The 23194-nt window shown below is 44.3% G+C and overlaps 1 protein-coding gene across 1 annotated transcript; it reads left to right on the forward strand.

Moving 5' to 3' along the window:
* Positions 1 to 1075: 1075 nt before the first annotated feature.
* On the forward strand, positions 1076 to 2005 carry LOC130116365 (odorant receptor 131-2-like). The gene has a single exon (XM_056284283.1). It carries the CDS (start codon positions 1076 to 1078, stop codon positions 2003 to 2005), a length of 930 nt encoding a protein of 309 aa, XP_056140258.1.
* Positions 2006 to 23194: the final 21189 nt, after the last annotated feature.

The following is a 23194-nucleotide window of genomic DNA, read 5'->3' on the forward strand; positions in this document are numbered from 1 at the left end:
TGGGCCAATCCTTTTCTCTTTATACATGCTTTCTCTGGGTCATTTGTTTAGTCACTTTGACAACATGTCATACCACTGTTATGCCAATGATACTCAGATCTATTTCGCTGCCAAACCCAATAACCTGAATCAACTGTCCTCCCTCCATGATTGCTTAGCTGCCACCAAAGACTGGATGTCTCTTAATTTCCTCCATCTAAACCCTGACAAAACTGAAGTTCTCTTAATTGATCCTGAGAACTTTGCTACTGCAGTTGATCACTTTATTGGTTCACTTCATTCAAACATCAAACCTACCACTAAAAATCTTGGTATCATTTTTGACCACAATATGTCTTTCGATCACCATGTTACTAAGCTTGTCCAATCCAGTTTTCTTCAACTAAGAAATATTGCAGATATAAAGTCGCAATTGCAAAAACAACTATTTGTTATGACATTGTTGTTTCACAGTTTTCCATTCTTCTCTTGAGGAAAAAAAATCCATGACCTGAGGCAATAACAGAGAGAGATAGGGGTATGGCAGATAAAGGAATAGAGGTGGAATCTTCCTACCCTCATCAATGTGTGTGTACATGGGAATGGGTGGGTTAAGAAATGACATCACCTGTTTCTAAGCTGTTGATGACACCGACACGTGATGGTGTAATGTGAAGTGGGTGATAAGCAATCCTCATATAATTGGAGTGTAGGCACAGCCACCAGGTCAGCCCTGTCCTTGTAGGCACAAGGCAAAGACTGCCAACTACTAAATGACAACATGGGACCAAAATGATTTTGAGATGTTTGTGTAAACAGGCATCTGTGTGCCAAAGGTGCTGGATGAATTTTTGACTGTTTTAGGAACTTACACTTTGTGGGATCTTTTTTTGCCTTTTTCTTCAGACAAGTTGTTTACTGGTAAAGCTCTATGATTACAGTTACAGTACCGAAGGCGTTATAGTCACATAGCGAAAAAAGGTAATTCCAGTGAACGACAAGGGACATCACTCACCAACATTACGGTGGTTTTCATTGACATAAGAATTTATTTTTTTTAATTGTTGTCCTGAAATGTTGACTTCAGAAAAAATGTATGGCTAATGTTACTGATGGCCTGCTATACCAACCAAGAGAAGAGATGATGGTATTTACCATTGTGTCAGTTGGGTCTTGCTGTACTTTCTTCTACATTAATTGTGTTCTTTTGTTCACACTGAGAAGCAGGCCAGTGTTCTATGAGACCTCCCGTTACATTCTGCTATTCAACCTTCTACTCGCAGACACAGCTCAGCTGACATTGAGCAAAATTCTTTACTTACTGGCTGTTTGCAGAATAAGACTGACGCTCTATCTGTGTGGTGTTTTAGTCATGATATCGGTGTTCATGGCACCCATTTCCCCTCTCACACTGATGGTGATGTCACTGGAGAGATACGTGGCTGTCTGCTTCCCGCTGAGACATGCAGAAATCGTCACAATCAGGAATACAGCTATAGCCGTCAAAGTAATTTGGGCCTTCAGTTTAGTCAATATACTCATCCGGGTTTTTATTTTACTAAGTCTGAAACATGACATCTTACCCAGTCGGCCCATGAGGGATTTCTGTTCCAAGGAGGCTTTGCTTCTTGTACCAATGTCTTATCACTATGACAAAGCCTATTCTGGCTTTGTCTTCATATCAGTAGGGATGACAATTATTCTGTCTTATATTGGCGTGATGCTTGTAGCCAGGTCTGCCTCCACAGACAAAGCTTCAGCCATTAAGGCAGGTAAAACACTCTTGCTCCACCTGATACAGCTTGGTTTGATTCTTATCTCTACTGTTTACTCTGTTATCCTCACACTCTTCGCAAGTACAGCAGACAGGATACTATTGGTACGTCTCTATAGCATTTTCTTTGTTATCTTCCAAATCATGCCCAGGTGTCTGAGTGTTCTAATCTATGGCCTCAGAGACCAAACCATCAGGCCTGTTCTCATGTCTTATTTGAGATGTTTGGGCTGTTTGAGAACATTCAGTTGACCCCACAAAGTTGACTACCAACTGCAGATTGAAGTAAAACGACTTCCATAGTAAGTTCATTAATAATATACATGCAGTTTTGGTTGGTGAACAGTTTGAGTGGTCTTGAACAAAAGTATCAAATAAAAAAAGAGAACGCAAATGATAAAACCAACTGAAAGAGCCATGGATAAATAAGATCAAATTAACTTCACATAAAATGTGCATTTTTCAGTACGAAAGGGTTTAAAAGATTTAGCTTTCTAAGTCTGATACTTTCCCCTTTAAATTTATGATTGAAATGCCCATTAAAAAACAGGTATGTGTGCATTCGATTTAGTGTGTTTTGCAAAGTCGATGTAAAATTTCATTGTATCTGAATTCCAGTAACTATGGTGAAAGAATGCATTGCTTGAACCGTGTTGAGCTCATTTTACATTTGACCTGCTTTTGCAAGGGGGCAGGAGAAAAAAAATCCCGCCCTTTTTCTTCCCAATTGTACTTGGCCAATTACCCCACTCTTTCGAGTCGTCCCGGTTGCTGCTCCACTGCCTCTGCTGATCCGGAGAGGGCTGCAGACTACCACGTGCTTCTTCCGATACATGTGGAGTCGCCAGCCGCTTATTTTTTCCTGACAGTGAGGAGTTTTGCCAGGGGTACATAGCACGTGGGAGGGTCAAGCTATTTCCCCCAGTTCCCCCTCCCCCCGAAACAGGCGCCCCGACTGACCAGAGCAGGTGCTAGTGCAGCAACCAGGACATATACTCACATCCGGCTTCCCACCCGCAGACACGGCCAATTGTGTCTGTAGGGACCCCGACCAAGCCGGAGTCAACACGGGGATTCGAACCGAGATCTCCGTGTTGGTAGGCAACGGAATAGACCGCTACACTAGTACTTGGACGCCGAAAAGACAGTTTTTTTTAAAAATTGAAATCAAAAATGTGTGATGTTATTGGTAATGCCATTTCGGTTCAAGGTCAACTTTATTGTCATATGTATTTAGAATACAATGAAATTATTGTGGTCTGGTTCTTTCTGCCTTAACACAGTGGACACAAGGACAAAGAACTAAAGGACACGTCATCCCCGCCCCAGGGAGGAAACAAACAGACTATAGTATACACAACGCATTCATACATTATACCCACAATATACAGTACACGATAACACAACAATGTAAGATGCATATGGGTGTGTCGGCTGTTCAACATCCTGACTGACTGTGGAAAGAAACTATTACTGAGACCGGTGGTGTGTGATTTGATGCTCCGGTAACGTTTTTTTAGATGGAAGGAGCGGGAACACAACATGAGCGGGGTGGCTGGTGTCCTTAATGATGTTTTGGGCTTTCCTTTTGCAGCGAGTGGTGTACATTTTATGAAGTAGTGGTAGGTGACTGACTGTTTATGTAACCAAGTATCTATTTGTCCCTCTTTAAATAGAAATAAATCAAGCTGAAAGCAGATTTAAATTGTACTGTAACAAGGAAATGTATTCCGGGTCTGGTAGTATGCTACCTAAGTCCAAATAATCAAATAATGGACTGGAACTATCTTCCTTCAAATAAATGTCAACCTTTTCAGACAGATGTTTGTCCTTTCGTTTTAAGTAAACGCACAAACGATATAAAAATAAAATAAACTATCTTGTGCTGTAATTTGTAAGTTCTGACTTATAATTGAAAGAATGAATGACAATATAAAGCTGGTTTAGATATTAAAATACAATTCTTGTATTTTGTTCTTTCGGTCTTAATTATAAGTGAAATTTAGTCGTGTTGTAGAACAATGAACAGTTAAACCTCCCAGAAAGGAATGTCTTTAACCTTCACTTGATACTCCTCAGTCCGTACGAAAACATTTCCAGTAAACAAGCTGAAATAAAACAAAAATTGTGTACCCCCAAAAAAAAAATCAAATCATAGGGCGTCTGGGTGGCGTGGCGGTCTATCCCGTTGCTTACCAACACGGGAATCGGCAGTTCGATTCCCCGAGTTACCTCCGGCTTGGTCGGGCGTCCTTACAGACATAACTGGCCGTGTCTGCAGGTGGAAAGCCGGATGTGGGTATGTGTCCTGATTGCTGAACTAACACCTCCTCTGGTCGGTCGGGGCGCCAGTTTGTCGGTGTGTGGTGGTGGGGGGTAGCGTGATCCTCCCACGCGCTACGGCCCCCTGGAGAAACTCCTCACTGTCAGGTGAAAAGAAGCGGCTGGCGACTTCCCATGTATTGGAGGAGGCATGTGGTAGTCTGCAGCCCTCCCTGGATTGGCAGAGGGGGTGGAGCAGAGATCGGGACAGCTCGGAAGACTGGGATAATTGGCAGGATACAATTGGGGAGAAAAAGGGGAGCTGTGTGTGTATATATATATATATATATATATATATATATACACTACCGTTCAAAAGTTTGGGATCACCCAAACAATTTTGTGTTTTCCATGAAAAGTCACATTTATTCACCACCATATGTTGTGAAATGAATAGAAAATAGAGTCAAGACATTGACAAGGTTAGAAATAATGATTTGTATTTGAAATAAGATTTTTTTTACATCAAACTTTGCTTTCGTCAAAGAATCCTCTATTTGCAGCAATTACAGCATTGCAGACCTTTGGCATTCTAGCTGTTAATTTGTTGAGGTAATCTGGAGAAATTGCACCCCACGCTTCCAGAAGCAGCTCCCACAATTTGGATTGGTTGGATGGGCACTTCTTTGAGCAGATTGAGTTTCTGGAGCATCACATTTGTGGGGTCAATTAAACGCTCAAAATGGCCAGAAAAAGAGAACTTTCATCTGAAACTCGACAGTCTATTCTTGTTCTTAGAAATGAAGGCTATTCCATGCGAGAAATTGCTAAGAAATTGAAGATTTCCTACACCGGTGTGTACTACTCCCTTCAGAGGACAGCACAAACAGGCTCTAACCAGAGTAGAAAAAGAAGTGGGAGGCCGCGTTGCACAACTGAGCAAGAAGATAAGTACATTAGAGTCTCTAGTTTGAGAAACAGACGCCTCACAGGTCCCCAACTGGCATCTTCATTAAATAGTACCTGTTAGAGCCTGTTTGTGCTGTCCTCTGAAGGGAGTAGTACACACCGGTGTAGGAAATCTTCAATTTCTTAGCAATTTCTCGCATGGAATAGCCTTCATTTCTAAGAACAAGAATAGACTGTCGAGTTTCAGATGAAAGTTCTCTTTTTCTGGCCATTTTGAGCGTTTAATTGACCCCACAAATGTGATGCTCCAGAAACTCAATCTGCTCAAAGAAGTGCCCATCCAACCAATCCAACTTGTGGGAGCTGCTTCTGGAAGCGTGGGGTGCAATTTCTCCAGATTACCTCAACAAATTAACAGCTAGAATGCCAAAGGTCTGCAATGCTGTAATTGCTGCAAATGGAGGATTCTTTGACGAAAGCAAAGTTTGATGTAAAAAAATCTTATTTCAAATACAAATCATTATTTCTAACCTTGTCAATGTCTTGACTCTATTTTCTATTCATTTCACAACATATGGTGGTGAATAAGTGTGACTTTTCATGGAAAACACGAAATTGTTTGGGTGATCCCAAACTTTTGAACGGTAGTGTATATATATATATATATATATATATATATAATCCAGTGAGTTAAGTAAATTCTTTGAGACAGTACAAGCCTGTTTCATACCCCCCAATACAACCACCTGGAAAACCCTCTCCAATCAAAATCCCAAGTGGCTTTCTTGACAGCTGATGTTTGCTTATGGCATGAAACAGACTGGTACTATATATATATATATATATATATGTGTGTGTGTGTGTGTGTGTGTGTAACCCGTGGAATTGGATACCACACAGGACACAATTACTTCCGGGGTTCTTGTAGCTTTAATTTTATTGTTTGAACCTTCGAATGCAGATCGTTTTACTGAGTGCATAAATTCATGTGTCTTTCGAGCAAACAGCTCATAAATTTTCAGGGATGTGGCAAGTTTAACAGAAAAGATTTTAAAAGGAAAATAATAAATACAAAATACGGTGCAAAATACGGCAGTGGACTATGTATGTTAAACAGGGTTTAACAAAGACATGTGGAACTTCCTGAAGATTGCGCAACTTCTCACTCTGTCAGTTACCTTTAAACAGAATTCAAATGCATATAAAACCTTTACATTTCCCTTACTACCCAAATACAATGGCATGGTGTGGCTTTATGCACGCCAACATTACCTTGTCATGCCTGCAATGGCGAACAGTGGTCGACGGCTCGCGCCCAAAATCACCGAACATCAACTCCAGTAGCGTCTAAATCAAACCATCTTGTCAAATTACCGACATACAATATTGTTTGGAATAATGTTACAGGTATATTTCACAAGATATTTACACCTACTTACTACGGAGTCAGAGCACCGTCACACCGCAATCTTCAGGTGGTTCACACAAGAAAAAAAGAAAGAATACCCAAGATGCACTTGGATAACTTGCAGAAAGAGTACCCAAGATGCACTTGGATAACTTGCACGGAGTTACAATAAAAGTCCGCAACACTGCCACTTACTGGTCAAAACATGCAATGACAACAAAAAACTATAAAAATACACTCGCAATCTGCTTCACAATTTAAATACATCAAATGACATTTTACATGGCTTGACAGTGTAACAATTAAATATATTAACAGTTAAACTATACTAAATTTAAGTGGAAAATCATTTAATATATTTAACAGATTTACCACCCGGCTACATATATATATATATATATATATATATATATATATATATATATATATATATATATATATATGAAAGGATAAGCGCTTTATAAGTCTCTGGCAACACTTGTCTAAGTCTTTTCTCTTCTCTACCATTTAAACAAGTGAACGCGGGAACTCTCCCACTCTGATGCTTCGTTCCAGACAACTCGGAAGTCGAGTTTTTCTGACCTCCTACTAGAAAAGTACAATGGGCAAATCCATCTTGTGATGTCTACAAGACATAAGTTGTATTTTTTTAATGTTTTTTGTAATGATCTACTATGCCTTCGTATTGAATTGCATTGTTTGTTTAAAATGTTCGATAAAGTTAATTCAAACAGGCCACTTTCAGTTAGTCAGCGCATTACTTCCTGTTAGTCAGAGAGACCAGACATGCAAGGAAAGCCACACTTGTTATTCAGCATGTGGATCCATTCGCATCTACACTCAAGGACTGATGATTCAATGTCGTAAGTTTTTGTATTTCATAATTTACATGTTAAAGCTCATATATTAAAGGTTATATGATGAAAAATGTTCAATAAGTTAAGACTATAAAACGTATTTACAAGTATGCACAAGCTAGCTCATGCCTTTGCTAGGCTAATTCAGTACAGTTCTAAGTTTGTAAAAAAAAACAACACAAGTCTTAGTTTGCTTTTCTGTATTTTTATTATCCTGCAGTTTTCACTCCATGTCATTGTGAAGGAGTTACCAGTAAACGTTTCTTCAACTACTACGACAACTCTTTTCTTCATCTTGAGTGGAGTTTAGCTTCGTCTTTAGTCTCCGGTTCTTACACCCTTACTAGAACACTAAACATCTAAAAATTTTTCCTTTAAATCCATCTACTCCGACTTCGCGGAGAAACAGTTGTCTGACGTCGTACAACTATAAACCGATCCGCAAGGCCAAACAGGCTCAATAAACCGATCCGCAAGGCCGGCGACGTTGTGGGGGTGAACTGGATTCTCTGGCGGCGGATTCTGAGAGGAGGGCGCTGTTGAAATTACGTGCCATCATGGACAATGTCTCCCACCCACTCCATGACATGCTGGTTGGGCACAGGAGTACTTTTAGTAATAGACTCATTCTGCCGAGCGCCACAGGAGGTGACAGTCAGACTCAGACTGTCAGACACTCTGAGTTAACGGTCATTGGATTGGCCCTGTCGAGTTTTGATTGTGTTGCTTGTTGTGTGCTGCGGTAGTGCAGTATAGATAGGGTGTTATGTGAACCATGCTTGCTGATATAGTTTGTTCTTATTTCTATTTCTTATTTATTTTTATTTCTATTTGTTTCTGTTTCTATTTTCTTTTCTTGTATCTTGTTAGTTTTTAGTTAATACAGCATGAACGTCTGTAATAGAACTCAATTTCCCCTCGGGGATAAATAAAGTACTCTGATTCTGATTCTGATCAACTGCCGGTGTGGGAAGTTGGCTGCGTGAATTCATGTTTGCAAACGGCCTCACCCAGTGCCAGTGCCGGAAGATGGCAGCGCGAATTCACATTTACGGTGGCCTCACCCAGTACCATCTATGCAGTATCTTTGTCCACGTCTAAGTTTTCTCTTTGATTAATGGCTGGGAGAGCTGGCGCTGGATCAGCTGGGAGAGCGGGGCAGGCTAAGCTAACTGCTAGCCCATGCAGCCCGGCAGTTCTGATTACCTCACCTGGTGTTGACTGTGGTGTTTTTGATGTCGTCGTGAGGAGTGCGGGGAGGTGTGTCAAGGGTGTCTGGCTGGAAGAGCTGGCATTGGATCAGCTGGGAGAACTTGGTCTGCTTCGTCCGGTGGGCCCAGGGACCATGACTCTTGCCTGAAGCTGCGCCCGAGGAGGAAACGCTGGCTGGCGTTCGTTCCCTTGGACAGTGATTTTTTTTTTTTTTTTTTTAGTTTTGATGGATGTGTTAGTTTGGATATGTGTGTTCTTGTAGTTTTTAGATGTGTTTTTGTCTTTGTGTTGTACTGCTGTGGGCTGGGGGAAATGGCATTTCGTTTCATGTCGTGTACGCAAGTGCATGAAGTGAAATGACAAATAAAGTGTTCCTGATTCCCAAAAAGGCAATGTAAAGTGTATTTGCCTGCATTTAATTGAAATAATACTATCACATAGTAAAACCTGTTCTGCATCTAAATTGATGTCAAAATATGTTGCCAATTTTCTTCTTCTTCCGCAGTCCATCGAAACGATGATGACTGTGATGCAGTTTAAGCACGGCAAGCACGCCTGTGGGCCATCAGGCCTGCATTAGAGCGACAATATTATCCACATTTGTCACAGACAAATGTTGTTTGAGTTGGTCTGCTATGTCTTGCATGGTGGGCCTCATCATAGGCTTCTTGTCTCTTTTGTTCAACAGCTGTTCTCAATTGCCTTACTGTGGAGCGCCATGACTGTCTGTCTAGGGCCACTCTCTCCCAGCTGGAGTCATCTATGCCGCAGATCTTCGATGGCACTTGAGCACATCTTTGAAGCGTAACTTCTGGCCTCCCTGCTTCCTTTTTCCCCAGCACAGCTTGCTGTAGAAAACTTATTTTGTTTGGCAGTTGTCTGGCATTCTTCTCGCATGGCCAGCCCATCTGAGCTGGGAGGCTGTTATTATGGTTTCAACACTGACAGTACTAGCATGTCTCAATTCTTCTACATCGGGCACCTTGTCTTCCCATCTGATTCGCAGCCAATTTTATTTGGTAGCTGGTTACAGTAAACAGTCTCTGAAAGTTATCTTCTCTGCACAAAGGTTATTTGGAAAAACATTAAAAATACAAAAAAGAGTGTAAACATTAGGAAATATACAACATTTACTGACTTTTGCAGATCTACTCATGTAGCTAGACTCGAACACAGTTAACGAGTAACGTATTGTAACGTGCATGGATAAGTAGACACGCTGGCCGCTGGCTGGCGGGTCTGACCCTTTAGTCGAGCAGTTAGCGATGTCTCCTGCGGTGCGGGCGATACAGGTTCGCTTTCCGGCCGTGGCAGTTCCTGTGGTTGCGTTGTCCACCGAATTCGCTACATTGGTGTCAGAAGTGGGATCTGACTTCCCCATCAGTCTGTTTCTTCATGGAGTGCATTAAACCTGCAATCTGCTCCTGCAAAGATATTAAAAAGCTATACAGCAGTGTTTGATAACTGGGTGGACTGAAACTGTGCTGCCTACAAGTAAACCTGGAACCAAGTTGGTAGTCACTGAGGTAAACTGGGGGAGCTCACCTCCTCTGTGGCCTACTCTGTGTAACCGTCAGAGCCTTCTAGGCCTTCGGTGAAGGCCTAAGACTACACAGAAAAAGGAAAACACTTTCATAAATATAATACAATCTTCTAATCAATCTGTTAGTATCGCATTACATTTCAATTTCGACTACACATACGAATTTGGGAGGCTCTGCTTGCAATCTCTCAGCCAAACAAAAATCATCCAATCAGCTTTTCCCCTCTGTTGTAACCGTGTCAGAAGACTCCTCCTGCCAGCGCCTTCGGCATCTCGAGTGAAGGTCTCCGCTATCTAAATAATGTTAGGCGTTAATACTGGACTGATAGATTACTCAGCCAATCAGATTTTGATGTGTAGCGGATGGGCGTATTCTTTTGTACTTGCACAGCATCATAGGGCCTCCACTGCATACAGCCTACGTGACCGATGTTCAGCCAATCAGCAGCAGCGCCTAGGTCTGTGGTTGAAACCACTGTGGTTGCATTCCGCAGCGCATCATTTTTTGTGTGTTTGTGATTTAGTTAGCTAAGCTAGCTAGCCATGAATGAGAATAATGTCTCAAGGAGAACTCGTTAATGATGTGGTGGCAGATTTATTAGTCACACCATTTTCAAGACGATCGTTTAGGGAAAAGCAAGGGATTGTGGAGATGGGCAGACCAACCCCACAGTTAGCGGCTCTGACCCAACGGGAAAGACATATGTGCGGCATTTCCAGGCAAGCACCTATGAAAGGTACCTGTAGCTCACCGGATCCGAGCAAAGTGGAAAACTTTACTGCTGGGCGTGCTTGCTTTTCTCGTCAGAGAAGGGGTCATGGAACTACACAGGCTTCCAAAACCTGGCTTGTCTTACCAAGTCAGTATCAAGACACCAGGATAGCACAGGACACCTCCAGGCAACAGTCAAACTTAAAACATTTGGGGACACAAGAGCGGACCTGCAACTGGATGAGCAGTGAAGAAGGGAAACAGAAATGCAAAATGAAAAAGTGAGACAAAACAGGGAGAAATTGAAGAAGTTGATTCTTTGTGTCATTTTCCTGGGGAAACAGGAGTTAGCATTTCGCGGTCATGATGAGGGCCGGGACGTAACTAATAAAGGTAATTATCTGGAGCTTCTTTCATTTTTGGCCGAGCATGACAAGGACTTGCCCTGTGATGGCCACCCCGCCTGCCGCCCAATGACTGCTGGGATAGGCTCCAACATCCCCGCGACCCTGAGAGCAGGATACGCGGTTTGGATAATGGAATGGAATGGAATGGAATGACAAGGACTTGCATCACCACCTGTCTACCAACAGGGTGCTCACTGGCACCTCAGGAAAAACTTTCAACCAAAGGAGTTGAATCAAGTGCAACTGGACTTGGTATATATCCGTGAAGACGTTTCGCCTCTCATCCAAGAGGCTTCCTCAGTTCGTGCCTTTCTGACTAGACCAAGCTAGTCTGATTGGCTGGTGATGAGACTCGGAATTTATCCTCTTTGGAGTCGTTGTCAGAGCTATAGATGTCCATGGCTCTTTGTGTTCCGATGTTTACCAACGCCCGTCGCTAACAGAGCCATATGAATGGCTCTTTTGTGTACCGATGTTTGTCCGTGCCCGTCGTTATCGGAGCTATTGATATGCGTGGCTCTCCTTGCTCCGATGTCCAGCCGCGCCCATCGCCATCTGAGCTACTGATTTGCATCTGTTTAGCAGCGACGGTCGTTGGGGGGGGGGGTCGAGAAGTAGATATTGGTCTGTGTGTCTGTGTGTTCGACTCACACCACCCTCTGGAACACAAACTGAGCGTCATCAGAACTCTGCAACACAGAGCTGACAATGTGCCCAGTAGCACTCAGGCCCAACGAGAAGAACACAAACACCTGAGGGGAGCTTTAAAAACCTGCGGCTACCCCAGCTGGACCTTTGTGAAAACTGCAACAGGTTCCAAAAAGAACAACCAGGTGAGCGACGAGGAGAAAAGGAACAGAAGGAATAGCACAGTCATCCCGTATATTTCTGGGGTCTCCGAGAATCTCAAGGAGAATGTTCAACAAACACCGCATCCCGGTATACTTCAAACCCAGCAACACACTCCGATAAAGACTGGTTCATCCCAAAGACCATGTACCACACACCCAGAAAAGCAGTCTGGTATATGCTGTACAATGCAATGAGGATTGCACTGACCTATACATAGGAGAAACCAAACAACCACTACACAAACGGATGGCCCAACACAGAAGGCCAAACTCCTCAGGACAAGACTCAGCAGTCTATCTACACCTAAAGGAGAAGACACACTCCTTCGAGGACAGCAACGTACACATTTTGGACAGAGAAGATAGATGGTTTGAAAGAGGGGTGAAAGAAGCCATCTATGTGAAACTGGAAAAATCATCCCTCAACAGAGGAGGAGGTCTGTGACACCACCTATCTCCCACTTACAATGCCGTCCTTTCATCTCTACCCAGGAGACTCAAGAAGCCTAGCCTCCAAGAACAACAGTCGGTCACTAACGGCTCCAACGACTCTCATGACCACTGAATAATGAAGTCGAAACTAACACTCCCAACGACCGTCGCTGCTAAACAAATTAAAATCAATAGCTCCGATGGCGACGGGCGCGTCTGGACACTGGAGCACAGGAGAGCCACGCATATCAATAGCTCCGATAACGACGGACGCGGCCAAACATCGGTGCACAAAAGAGCCACTCATATCTATGGCTCTGTTAGCGACGGCCGTTGGTAAACATCGGAACACAAAGAGCCATGGACATCTATAGCTCTGACAACGACTCCAAGAGGATAAATTCTGAGTCTCATCACCAGCCAGTCAGACTAGCTTGGTCTAGTCAGAAAGGCACGAACTGAGGAAGCCTCTTGGATGAGAGGCGAAACGTCTTCACGGATATATACCAAGTCCAGTTGCACTTGATTCAACTCCTTTGGATAACCATTACCTGGATGAATGAGAACATTCACAGACATACCCACTTTTAAGATCGAGGACAGTGAACCATTTTGAGCCTGGCAGTAATGTGAATGTCTCCTCAATACAAGGCAAAGTATATCGTCCTTTTTCGCGAGGTTGTTAAGCCTTCGATAGTCTACAACCATTTGCAGGTCCCAGTTTTTCTTTTGAACAATCAAAATTGGGAAGGCATAAGGACTAACAGATTATAACTTGTGTGCTGCTAAAAGGTCCTGCAAATACCTTTTGAGGTCATTATCTGCTGGCGAAACACATCTTGTTCTTTCTTTGAGTGGGCCATTGGGGTCTAACTCGATACAACGAGTGACTCCTGAGACACCGCCATCGTCGAGTTCATGTCTAAAGAATGCATGTGGCACTTCTTTATCAATCCTAGTCTGTGTTGTTTAAGCTGTAATGATATAGGGCTATCGCCAAAGTCCAGCCGTTAGGTATAAGATGGCTGTCCACCTTTTCGGCGCTGCTTCGTCCCCCGGATGTGCCAACTTTGGCCTGAAGTACCTAGCTCGACAACACAAAGACAACAATCCAACAGCATCAGCCTTTATTGAGAAGAACTTCTACGTGGATGTTGGTCTAACCAGCATCCCCTCAATAGAAGAGGCCAAGAAGCTGGTCGCTGAGGCACAAGAGTTGTGCAAAAGAGGAGGTCTACACCTTCATAAATTCAACTCGAATGAAAGAGAAGCCCTGAACTCCGTGGACCCATCAGAAAGAGCCGTAACAACCCAACCACTCAATATTGGCCTGAATGCTACACCAGCAGAACATGCACTCGGTATCCAGTGGTCACTAGAACATGACACCTTCAGCTTCAATGTCAACTTACCGGATAGGCCCTCAACACGCCATGGTATCTTGTCAGTCATCGCTTCCTTGTACGATCCACTGGGGTTTGTCGCTCCATTCACCCTAAGCGGAAAGTGCATCCTTCAGGAGCTGTGCCGTAGAGGTATCGGATGGGATGATCCACTTCCTGAGGACTTAAACCCACGGTGGGAGGAATGGAAGAATGGTCTTCAGAAGCTGAAGGAAGTCTCAATACCGAGATGCTACCGCCCACAAGACTTCGGCAAAACTGTCAATACAGAACTGCACCACTTCTCGGATGCTAGTAATGTGGGATTTGGGACATGTTCCTATCTCAGATTCAAAAATTAAAGGGATGAAGTCCACTGCTGTCTGAGGTGGTAATAAAGCTTGCGCAACAAGAAGCCTTCTCTCAAGAGATGAAGACACTTCAAAGAGGAGACAGTCTTCCAAGCTCAAGTCCTCTCTTTCGCCTCGATCCTATTTTGGACAGACTTATTCTTTGTGTTGGTGGAAGACTGAAGCAGTCATCTCTCAGTCTTGAATGTAAACACCCTATCATTCTCCCTAAAGAAAGACACATAAGGACTCATACAGGGGGGAGGCCATTCAGGTGCACCACAGGTGGGAAACCACATGTGGGAAAATGTTTACCCGGAAGTCATCATTAAGGAAGACACCCTTCCTAGAAACCAATGGCATCTAGGATGCGTGGTTGAAACCACGGAAGAGAGTGATGGTTTAGTACGCCATGTAAAGGTGTTAGTAGGAAAACAAGATCATCCAGTAGGAAAACAAGATCATCCATCTAAACCTTCGATCATAGAAAGGCCCATTTAGAAATTGGTTCTTCCCCCAGAAAGTGAGTGATTAGCGGAGTGACACCTCAACCACTCAGGTATGCTTATTCTTTAGCAAACTAGTATACTATAGCTGTGAAACTTAAAATGGTTAGCCTAAATGGAATCATGTATGTTTAGTTTAATATAGTTCATCTGTATTTTCACTCATCATAACATGATTGGTGGGAGTGTAAGTGACCGCAGCCCTAATGTCGTTTTACCTACTTTTAATTTGAGATAGCTATAGTTATGTATGGGGACTTTTATTTTGAAGAATGTTTTACTTGCCGTCCGACTAGCGGAAGTTCACGTTGGCTCAACGATAAAGCAGGCGAAGGCATATGCATGTGAGCTCACAATATGAAAAGGATCATAGTGAACACTGCATAACTCGAGAATTAGCCTAAATGTTTATGATCACTGAACAACAGTTGATTCGAAACATTGATAAGCAGTTTAAAACGTTTGCGACCAGAAGACTGTTAGAGATGAAGAGCAAGTTGCAGAGTTTCTTGCAAGTTGCTAGCAGTTTCAAGACGTGTCTCAAGATGGCGTTCTAAGATTTTCCTAGCCCCTTGGTAAGCGGAGCGAGGTACGTCATGTTTTACGTTAAGTATAGCCTACTATTGCTCATGTGTTTTCTTTTATGGTACATTCCTCTAAATGTATATTATTTTGTGAATCTATGAAGTAGTTAACCTAATTGTGTTCTGACTGTCATTCTATTCTTTTTAGTTTTCACGGTGCTCGACAAGAATGTACCTGTGTGGTGTTTGAAGCAATAAATGCACCCGTTGAGACTCCACGTTTCGTCTTTATTGAAAATATCGAGGGCAGCTACACTAGCAGTTAGCTTAACCTGCCCCGCTCACCCAGCAGATCCAGCACCAGTTCTTCCAGCCATCAAACGAAGATAAAACAGACGCAGACAAGGACAACGAAGCTGCAATGGACGGTACTGGGTGAGGCCGCTGCAAATGTGAATTTGCGCAGCCATCTTCCCACACAGCTTCGCATATTGTATGTGTATTGCATGCATATTGCATGTGGGAGGATATATGTGTTAGTTTGGATTTTTGTGTTCTTGTTTTTTTATGTTTTTTGTCTTTGTGTTGCACAGCTTTGGGCTGGGGGAAACGATGTCTAATTTAATTTCACGTGCGCAAGTGCATGAAATGAAACAACAAATAAAGAGTTTTTGATTCTGATTATTAGTTCCATGCCAGTTCTTTTCGCAATCCTTTGCTTCTTTTTACAGTTCTTTGAAGCAGTCTGCAGAACTGAGCAGTCAGGTTGCCAAACCACACTGATACAACCTGTCAACACACTCTCAACGGTACTGTCTTGTCAATCACTATCTGATTGCATTGGGGTCTCCCCATTGCATGGCTGTTACTTCCCACCTCCCTAAGTTTCTTTTACTCATTTATTGGATCACAACGCCTTACTCAAAAAGTCGATTTTCAGATCTTTTTCATTCAAATATTCAAATAGTTTGCAGATGAGTTTCATATTATTAAGGCTATGAAATATATGTGCACACCTGTAACCACTTTAAACACAAATAAAACTTTACTGTGTTTTGTATTTTGATGATGTAAGTCATTATCCATTTCAATTTTACTTTTGCCAATTAAATTCGGGATTGTGTCTTAAAAGGAAGAGACACTTTTAAACGCAAGAGGGCAGACTGCTGTGAGATGGTTTCTTCCATGTGCCCTTCCACTGCGCTAACACTAAAATCTGAGCACCATAAACAGCAAACTCCAGGTCAAATAGTTCCTACACAAGCACGCAAGAAAACCTCATTCATAAGAAAGGAAGTGGAGACACAGCAAGATTGCAGTCACCTGCCATTTTTAATGCCTTCAGAATATATTTTGTAGTAACTACATAGCTAACTAAGTGTGAACCATGTTTTGGGGTTTCAGGTGGTCACAGGCATTCAAACAACAACAAAAACATTTGAACTGCCCTGCAGCTGTGTTTTTGAATAAAAAAGTCAAGAGAGTAAGGGTGGGATGTGTGGCACATTGTACACATTGTGTGTCAAACCAGTGACCAGACATATGACATGGTCCCTCTTCCAAAGCTGTCAGACTAAATAAACTTGAGTGCAATACTTTATTAGACACAAGTCAGTCACATTTCAGACTCTGAATCAAAACGTGACATTTTTCCTCTGTGACATCATCTGACCGCTGATAAACAGGCTTGTAGCTGGTTTAACCGTTGTCAATATTTACTCCAAACAGTAATGACACCCCTGAGGATGAGGGTATGACTATTTTATGAGTGTAGCTGAGTCAACAAGGGACAGGGTCAGACTGAGGAGACTTCTCTTTGAGATTTGAGAAGTGGAACAACAACAACTTCTCTTTGAGATTTGAGAAGTGGAACAACAACAAAGTTACAATTTTGATGCAACAATGATGACATGGAATTAACAGAAGTTCATCTTCTCTCACATATTTCTATGGACTGGAACAATGAGAAAGGGTTCCATATCCAAGAATCAGCTTTGACCATGTTGAAACATGTACTGTTATCCAGTCCTAAAGTTCAATGGGTGAAAAATGTTGACCTCCAATGCTTCCATCTTTATTCACTGAGCGAACATTTTGAGCTTGATAAAATAACACCATAATGTACCCTTTTCCATGGTAGATTCAGTGATCAGTAAGTGATTTTATTCATTCATTCATTCATCTTCAGCCGCTTCTCCGGGGTCGGGTTGCGGTGGCAGCAAACTAAGTAGGGCACTCCAAACGTCTCTCTCCCTAGCAATGCAATGCCCTCCAGCTACTCCTGGGGGATCGCAAGGCGTTCCCAGGCCAGATTGGACATGTAGTCCCTCCCGCGAGTTCTGGGTCTACCACAGGGTCTCCTCCCAGTTGGACGTGCCCGGAAAACCTCCAAAGGAAGGCGCCCAGGAGGCATCCTGATCAGATGCCCAAACCAAAAAAAAAAGTTAAAAAAAGTAAACAATGTACTTAGTTTGTCAGGGAATCTCAAGAGGAGACTGTTTGTCCCTCAAGTGCAAGGAACTTTGTAGTGGGCGGGGGGTGGGGGTGGGGTAGTGACCCTGTACTGTTGGGAGTGCTGATTAGCGGAGTCAGTCTATCATCCCCCTGTTCTCTGCCAGTCACAGGAAGGCATGTTATGTCGGTCAGTGTGTGTGCCTGTGGTTGGTGGAGCGGGGGGGGGGGGGTGATGACAACCAGGGAGTTGTTGAGATAATGGTGGTCTGTATGGCATGGCTGTGGCCGACAACAGCCAAGAATAAAGACGACATTCAGTTGTAATTTCTGTAAGTGTGATCTTTATAGCGATGAATGCTACAATATGTACAGTTATCCAATCCCACAGTACAATGGGTGAAAAAGGTTGGCCTCCAATGCTTCCATCTTTGTTCACTGAGCTAATATATTTTGAGCTTGATAAAATAACACCTTAATATACCCTTTTACATGTTAGATTCATGAAGTGATTTTGGAAAATATGGAATTGTTAAGTTGATCAAGGGCTTCAAAGTGCCAGTTATCCTTTCCTCTGTTCCTGTCCCTTTGTTCCCTTATAAAACTTGTGAATAATTCATCATTATTACTGGTCCCCAGAAATGTCAAGGTCATCAATAATGAGAAAACAATTTCATCGATGTTACTTGTGTCGTGGTTGTGTCATAGAGTGTGAAGTTGTGTCTCTTGTGGAAGCAGTCTTGAGGCCTTGAATTAGACATCCAACAAAGGCCTTTCCAATGTACAGCAATTGGTCACTTACAACTGCTTAAATTTCACTTTTAAATGGGACCTATATTGAAACGTTGGTGCAACATAGGTGCGTTATTTACTGGACCCTTCAGAACTTTTCTTTACAACCACATCCATGGGGTGAGATGGTGGGGGATGAAAGAAAGGAAGAAGAGAGATGAAATGTCAGGTGTTTCTACATTTACCAGTCCTCTGAACTGCTGTGTAAATCCTTTTGAAATGGTGTGATTATTGCAATAGTGGTGGATAATGCTCACCTAGTGCAAGTGAATAGAGTATCATGTTCAGTCAAGTCAATTTTATTTGTATAGCCCAATATCACAAATTACAAATTTGCCTCAGTGGGCTTAGAGTGTTAAATGGTGTGTCTTGTGCAAGCCGTCTTGAGGCCTTGAAGTAGACAGCCACAAAAGTTCTTGCCAATGTACAGTAAATGGTCACTGACAACTGCTTAAGTATCATTTTTAATTTATTTGTTTCTTTGTTTTACCTGTGCTGTTCGCAAGCTTGGCATACAACGCAGGGAATATGCATGCCAATGTGCCCTAGACAGAGTTAATCTGCAAGTGGAGTTCAGGCTCTCTACCTGCAAAGGCAAACTTAATTATCAAGAACTGCTTAAAATAGCTCCATCCTTATCGTTGATCTGTGGGATGACAAGAGCACAGGGTTTTTGTTTAACATTTATAGTTGCCACCAGTCCCCCTCTTCCACATTTGATCAGCTAAACAACCATTCAGCATCACTTCTCCAAGAAGGGGCCAATCACAAGTACACAGGAACTGCAGCCACCCACAGGCCCCGCGGCCGTGCAGACGCCCCACGACCAAGAGAGCAGCCGGAGCCCAAACCACCACGACCCCAGAAGGACACCAAGCCAGGAGCCCTTAGAACAACACCCATGCATGCCCCCGAGGAGCACAAACCAGTCCAGTCCTCAACGGAACAAGCTCTGTCTGCAACCGCAAGGCACAACACCAACACCAACCCCCAAGGACAGTCACAGAGCGCACCCACAGGTGCAGGTCCTGACAGACAGCACTCAGGCCCTTCGACCATCAGACAGACACGCCATAGGGACCATCCGCCCACCCAGCAGGCAGGCAGGGGGGCTGCATGCCCATACACGCCCAACATAAGGGGGAGGCTGACCACACCACCACCAGGTAGATTAGATGCCCCCTCCAGCAGCACACACTGAGCACACACCAACATAGCTGAATACACCTGGCCCAGGCCACTCAATAGCACAGTACGCCACCAGCACCCGCAGCCAGCAAGACATGCAGTCACCCCACCACCACACGCACCTGCGGTGCTTGTCGCAGAAAAGCCACAAAGCAGGAGCAAATCTGACAGCCGTCCCCCACTCTGTGACCCAAAACCACGATGACGAGCTGCCACCCACGGGCCCCAGAAAGCACCCGGCAGCACTCACTGTAGCCCTGCCAGAACAAAGCAGGGAGGACACCACCCAGCACCGAGGATAGAGTGATCCACCTGGTCAGGGGGCCCTCCCGGCCGCTGGCCGGACTACCACCCACCCATGCTGACCTGCCAATATCCCACCCATCCCGGTAGTCCCAGTGCTTATTGTGGGGTCTTGTTGTGTATGGAGTTAAAATGGCAGGGTGTGGGAGTATGAGTTTTCCATGCTCATCAGGCCTGAACCACTCACACTCTTCCCGCCCAGCCAACCCTAACCTGGTAGTGGGTGTTGTTTGGAGTATGGTTTATGTGAATATGTATGATTGCAGATGTAGTCCCTCCAGTGAGTTCTGGGTCTATCTCAGGGTCTCATCCCAGTTGGATGTGCCCAGAAAACCTCCAAAGGAATGCCTGAACCACCTGAACTGGCTCCTTTCGATGCGAAGGAGGAGCGGTGCTACTCTGAGCTCCCTCCGGATATCCGAGGTCCTCACCCCGTTTCTAAGAATAAGCCCAGACACCCTACAGAGAAAACTAATTTCAGCCACTTGTATCCGCGATCTCACCCTTTCAGTCTCTACTCAAAGCACATGATCATAGGTGAGGGTTGGAACAAAGATTGACTGGTAAATTGAGAGCTTTGCCTTCCAGCTCAGCTCCCGCTTCACCACAATGGTCCAGTACAACGTCCACATTACTTCTGATGCTGCACCAATCTGCCTGTCAATCTCCCGCTCCATCCTACCCTCAATCATAAACAAGACCCCGAGATACTTGAACTCCTTCACTTGAGGCAAAAACACGGCAGACGGTGCCCTCAACGGCAGAAAGAGAGACAGATGTCAGACACACGCCGGTGATGTGGACAAGTGGGTGAAGAATCTGTCCGGGGGCATCCAGGTAGAGTAGCAGTCTATTCCGTTGCCTACCAACACGGGGATCACCGGTTTGAATCCCCGTGTTACCTTCGGCCTGGTCGGGCATCTCTACAGACACAATTGGCTGTGTCTGCAGGTGGGAAGCCAGATGTGGTTGTGTTCTGGTCGCTGCACTAGCGCCTCCTCTGGTCGGTTGGAGCGCCTGTTCAAGGGGGAGGGAGAACTGGGGGGATAACGTGATCATCCCATGCACTACATCCCCCTGACGAAACTCCTCACTGTCAGGTGAAAAGAAGTGGCTGGCGACTCCACATGTATTGGAGGAGGCATGTGGTAGTCTGCAGCCCTCCCCGGAGTGACCGGGACGGCTCGGAAGAGTGGGAGAATTGGCTGGATACAACTGGGGAGAAAAAAAAGGGGGGGATCTGTCAATAGCATTGTCCTGTTCAAACAGCTTCAGCTGTCTGGTTTAATAAAACAGTGCATCTGCCTTTGTCCACCAAAAGGATGATGATGATGATATTGTCCTTACTGAGAGTCATAAGTGCATTCCTGTCATCTCTGCTGATGTTGGACGGCGGTGGTATTGCATTGCTGGGACAAGCTGAAACTTTTGTCCGCAATTGCTCTGCTTCCAGGTCTGTGATGTTGTTACGGATCGCCGATTCTATGGCTGTGATCAGTTCCACTAGCGGGATTTGCCTTGGCGTGACAGCAAAATTTATCTCCATAGCAAGGATGTCTTTCTCCGCCTGGGTGAGTTGTCTGCTGGACAGATTCCCCCCCTTCTCCGAATTGTAATTGCTAATTACCCCACTCTTCCGAGCCCTCCCGGTTGTTGCTCCACCCCCTCTGTCGGTCCGGGGAGGGCTGCAGACTACCACATGCCTCCTCCGATACATATGGAGTCACCAGCTGCTTCTTTTCACATGACAGTTACCCTCCCCCCTGAACAGGTGCTCCGACCGACCAGAGGAGGCGCTAGTGCAGCGACCAGCACACATACCCACGTCCGGCTTCCCACCCGCAGACACGGCCAATTGTGTCTGTAGGGACGCCCGACCGAGCCAGAGGTAACACGGAGATTCGAACCGGTGATCCCCGTGTTGGTAGGCAACGGAATAGACCGCTACTCTACCCGGATGCCCCCAGACAGATTCTTCACCCACTTGTCCACATCACCAGCGTGTGTCTGACGTCCGTCTCTCTTTCTGCCATTGAAGGCACTTTCTGCCGATGTCTCTGGCTTGCAAGTCGTACTTATTTTGCTGCCTGGTTTTCGACTTTCCATGTTGTCCTAGATGAGCCTTCCCCGTGAACTCAATCACATGTTGGAAAGTGGTTTCTAGATGTATTGTAAGTATCTGTTGGATCAAAGCGTTGATATTAAAATTGATTTTCCCACCCGTTCATCCAACAGCTGGCTCTGTGCCTTCTGGAGGATCTTGCTAGCTTGGTGGCCCTTGACAGAAGATTTCATTTGCAGGCTCTTTGGTCTAATCCCGCTCTGTCTGCACCTATGGCTGAATCTCAGGTGGTTCCTGTAGTCTGCCATTTTATGCACTGTTCACTCTTACGCACGTACAAGTTTAAGGCAGTCCTCAGCGAAATGAGTTAAAATGTCTTTATGCAGTCTGCAGTCAGTTGAGACTGACAAAGTCGCTTGGATGAGTGATGAAACGTTTCTCCCAGTAAATGTTGTGTCCAGAAGAACTGATTCAACTTTCTGGGATTTCCTTACCTGGATTATTGTACATGCATTAGAAATGGAAACGGATGATCCGCTGTGGCGACCCCTAACGGGAGCAGCCGAAAGTAGTAGTAGTAGTATTGTACATGCATGAAAACATGTTCTATGTTACACTGCCTCAGTTTGCAAAGCATTCTGGGATTTTTCTGCTACCACTGGAGTCGTAGAAAAATCTAGATGACCACTACCTCTCAATCCCCAAAAGAAACGCAACACCCTACTCTACGCAGCCACGCACAAAACAGAGGAGTAGGGCCAAGGGTGATGGGGGGGGGGGTGGAATTGGGATTGTGCCAACTGTTCCTCTGCCTAACAATGTGCTTCCCCACATCCTCTTTTTCTTCTACACAGGAAGCGATGCAATAAAACTGAACTGCATGTGTCAAAATAAAAGTAGAAGCTGCTAAATCACATAGAATGATCGCCAGAAAGGCAGAATAACAGTGATTGAAGAAAAAAACAAAAACAAACCTTCCTTTAAGTTTATCCAGTTTTTTTTTTGTTTTTTGGTAAATTGCTTTTTAACTTTCATACCCACCAGGGAACAATGGTTACTCTGTGATATTGTTTTTAACAGACAGGGGAAGGAGGTGTGTGTGTGTGTGTGTGTGTGTGTGTGTGTGTGCGCGCGCGCGCGCGCGTGTGCGTATTGGGGAGAGATGACATCACATATTTCTGAATTGGTGACCACACAGACATGCCATAGTGTCACGTGAAGTGGGTGTGAGGAAAATCCTCATATACATGATGGGAGGAAAGCCAAAGCCTCCAGACCACCTCTTTCTTT

Source organism: Lampris incognitus, chromosome 8 (assembly GCF_029633865.1).
Source record: "Lampris incognitus isolate fLamInc1 chromosome 8, fLamInc1.hap2, whole genome shotgun sequence".
In the NCBI taxonomy this organism is placed as follows: domain Eukaryota; kingdom Metazoa; phylum Chordata; class Actinopteri; order Lampriformes; family Lampridae; genus Lampris; species Lampris incognitus.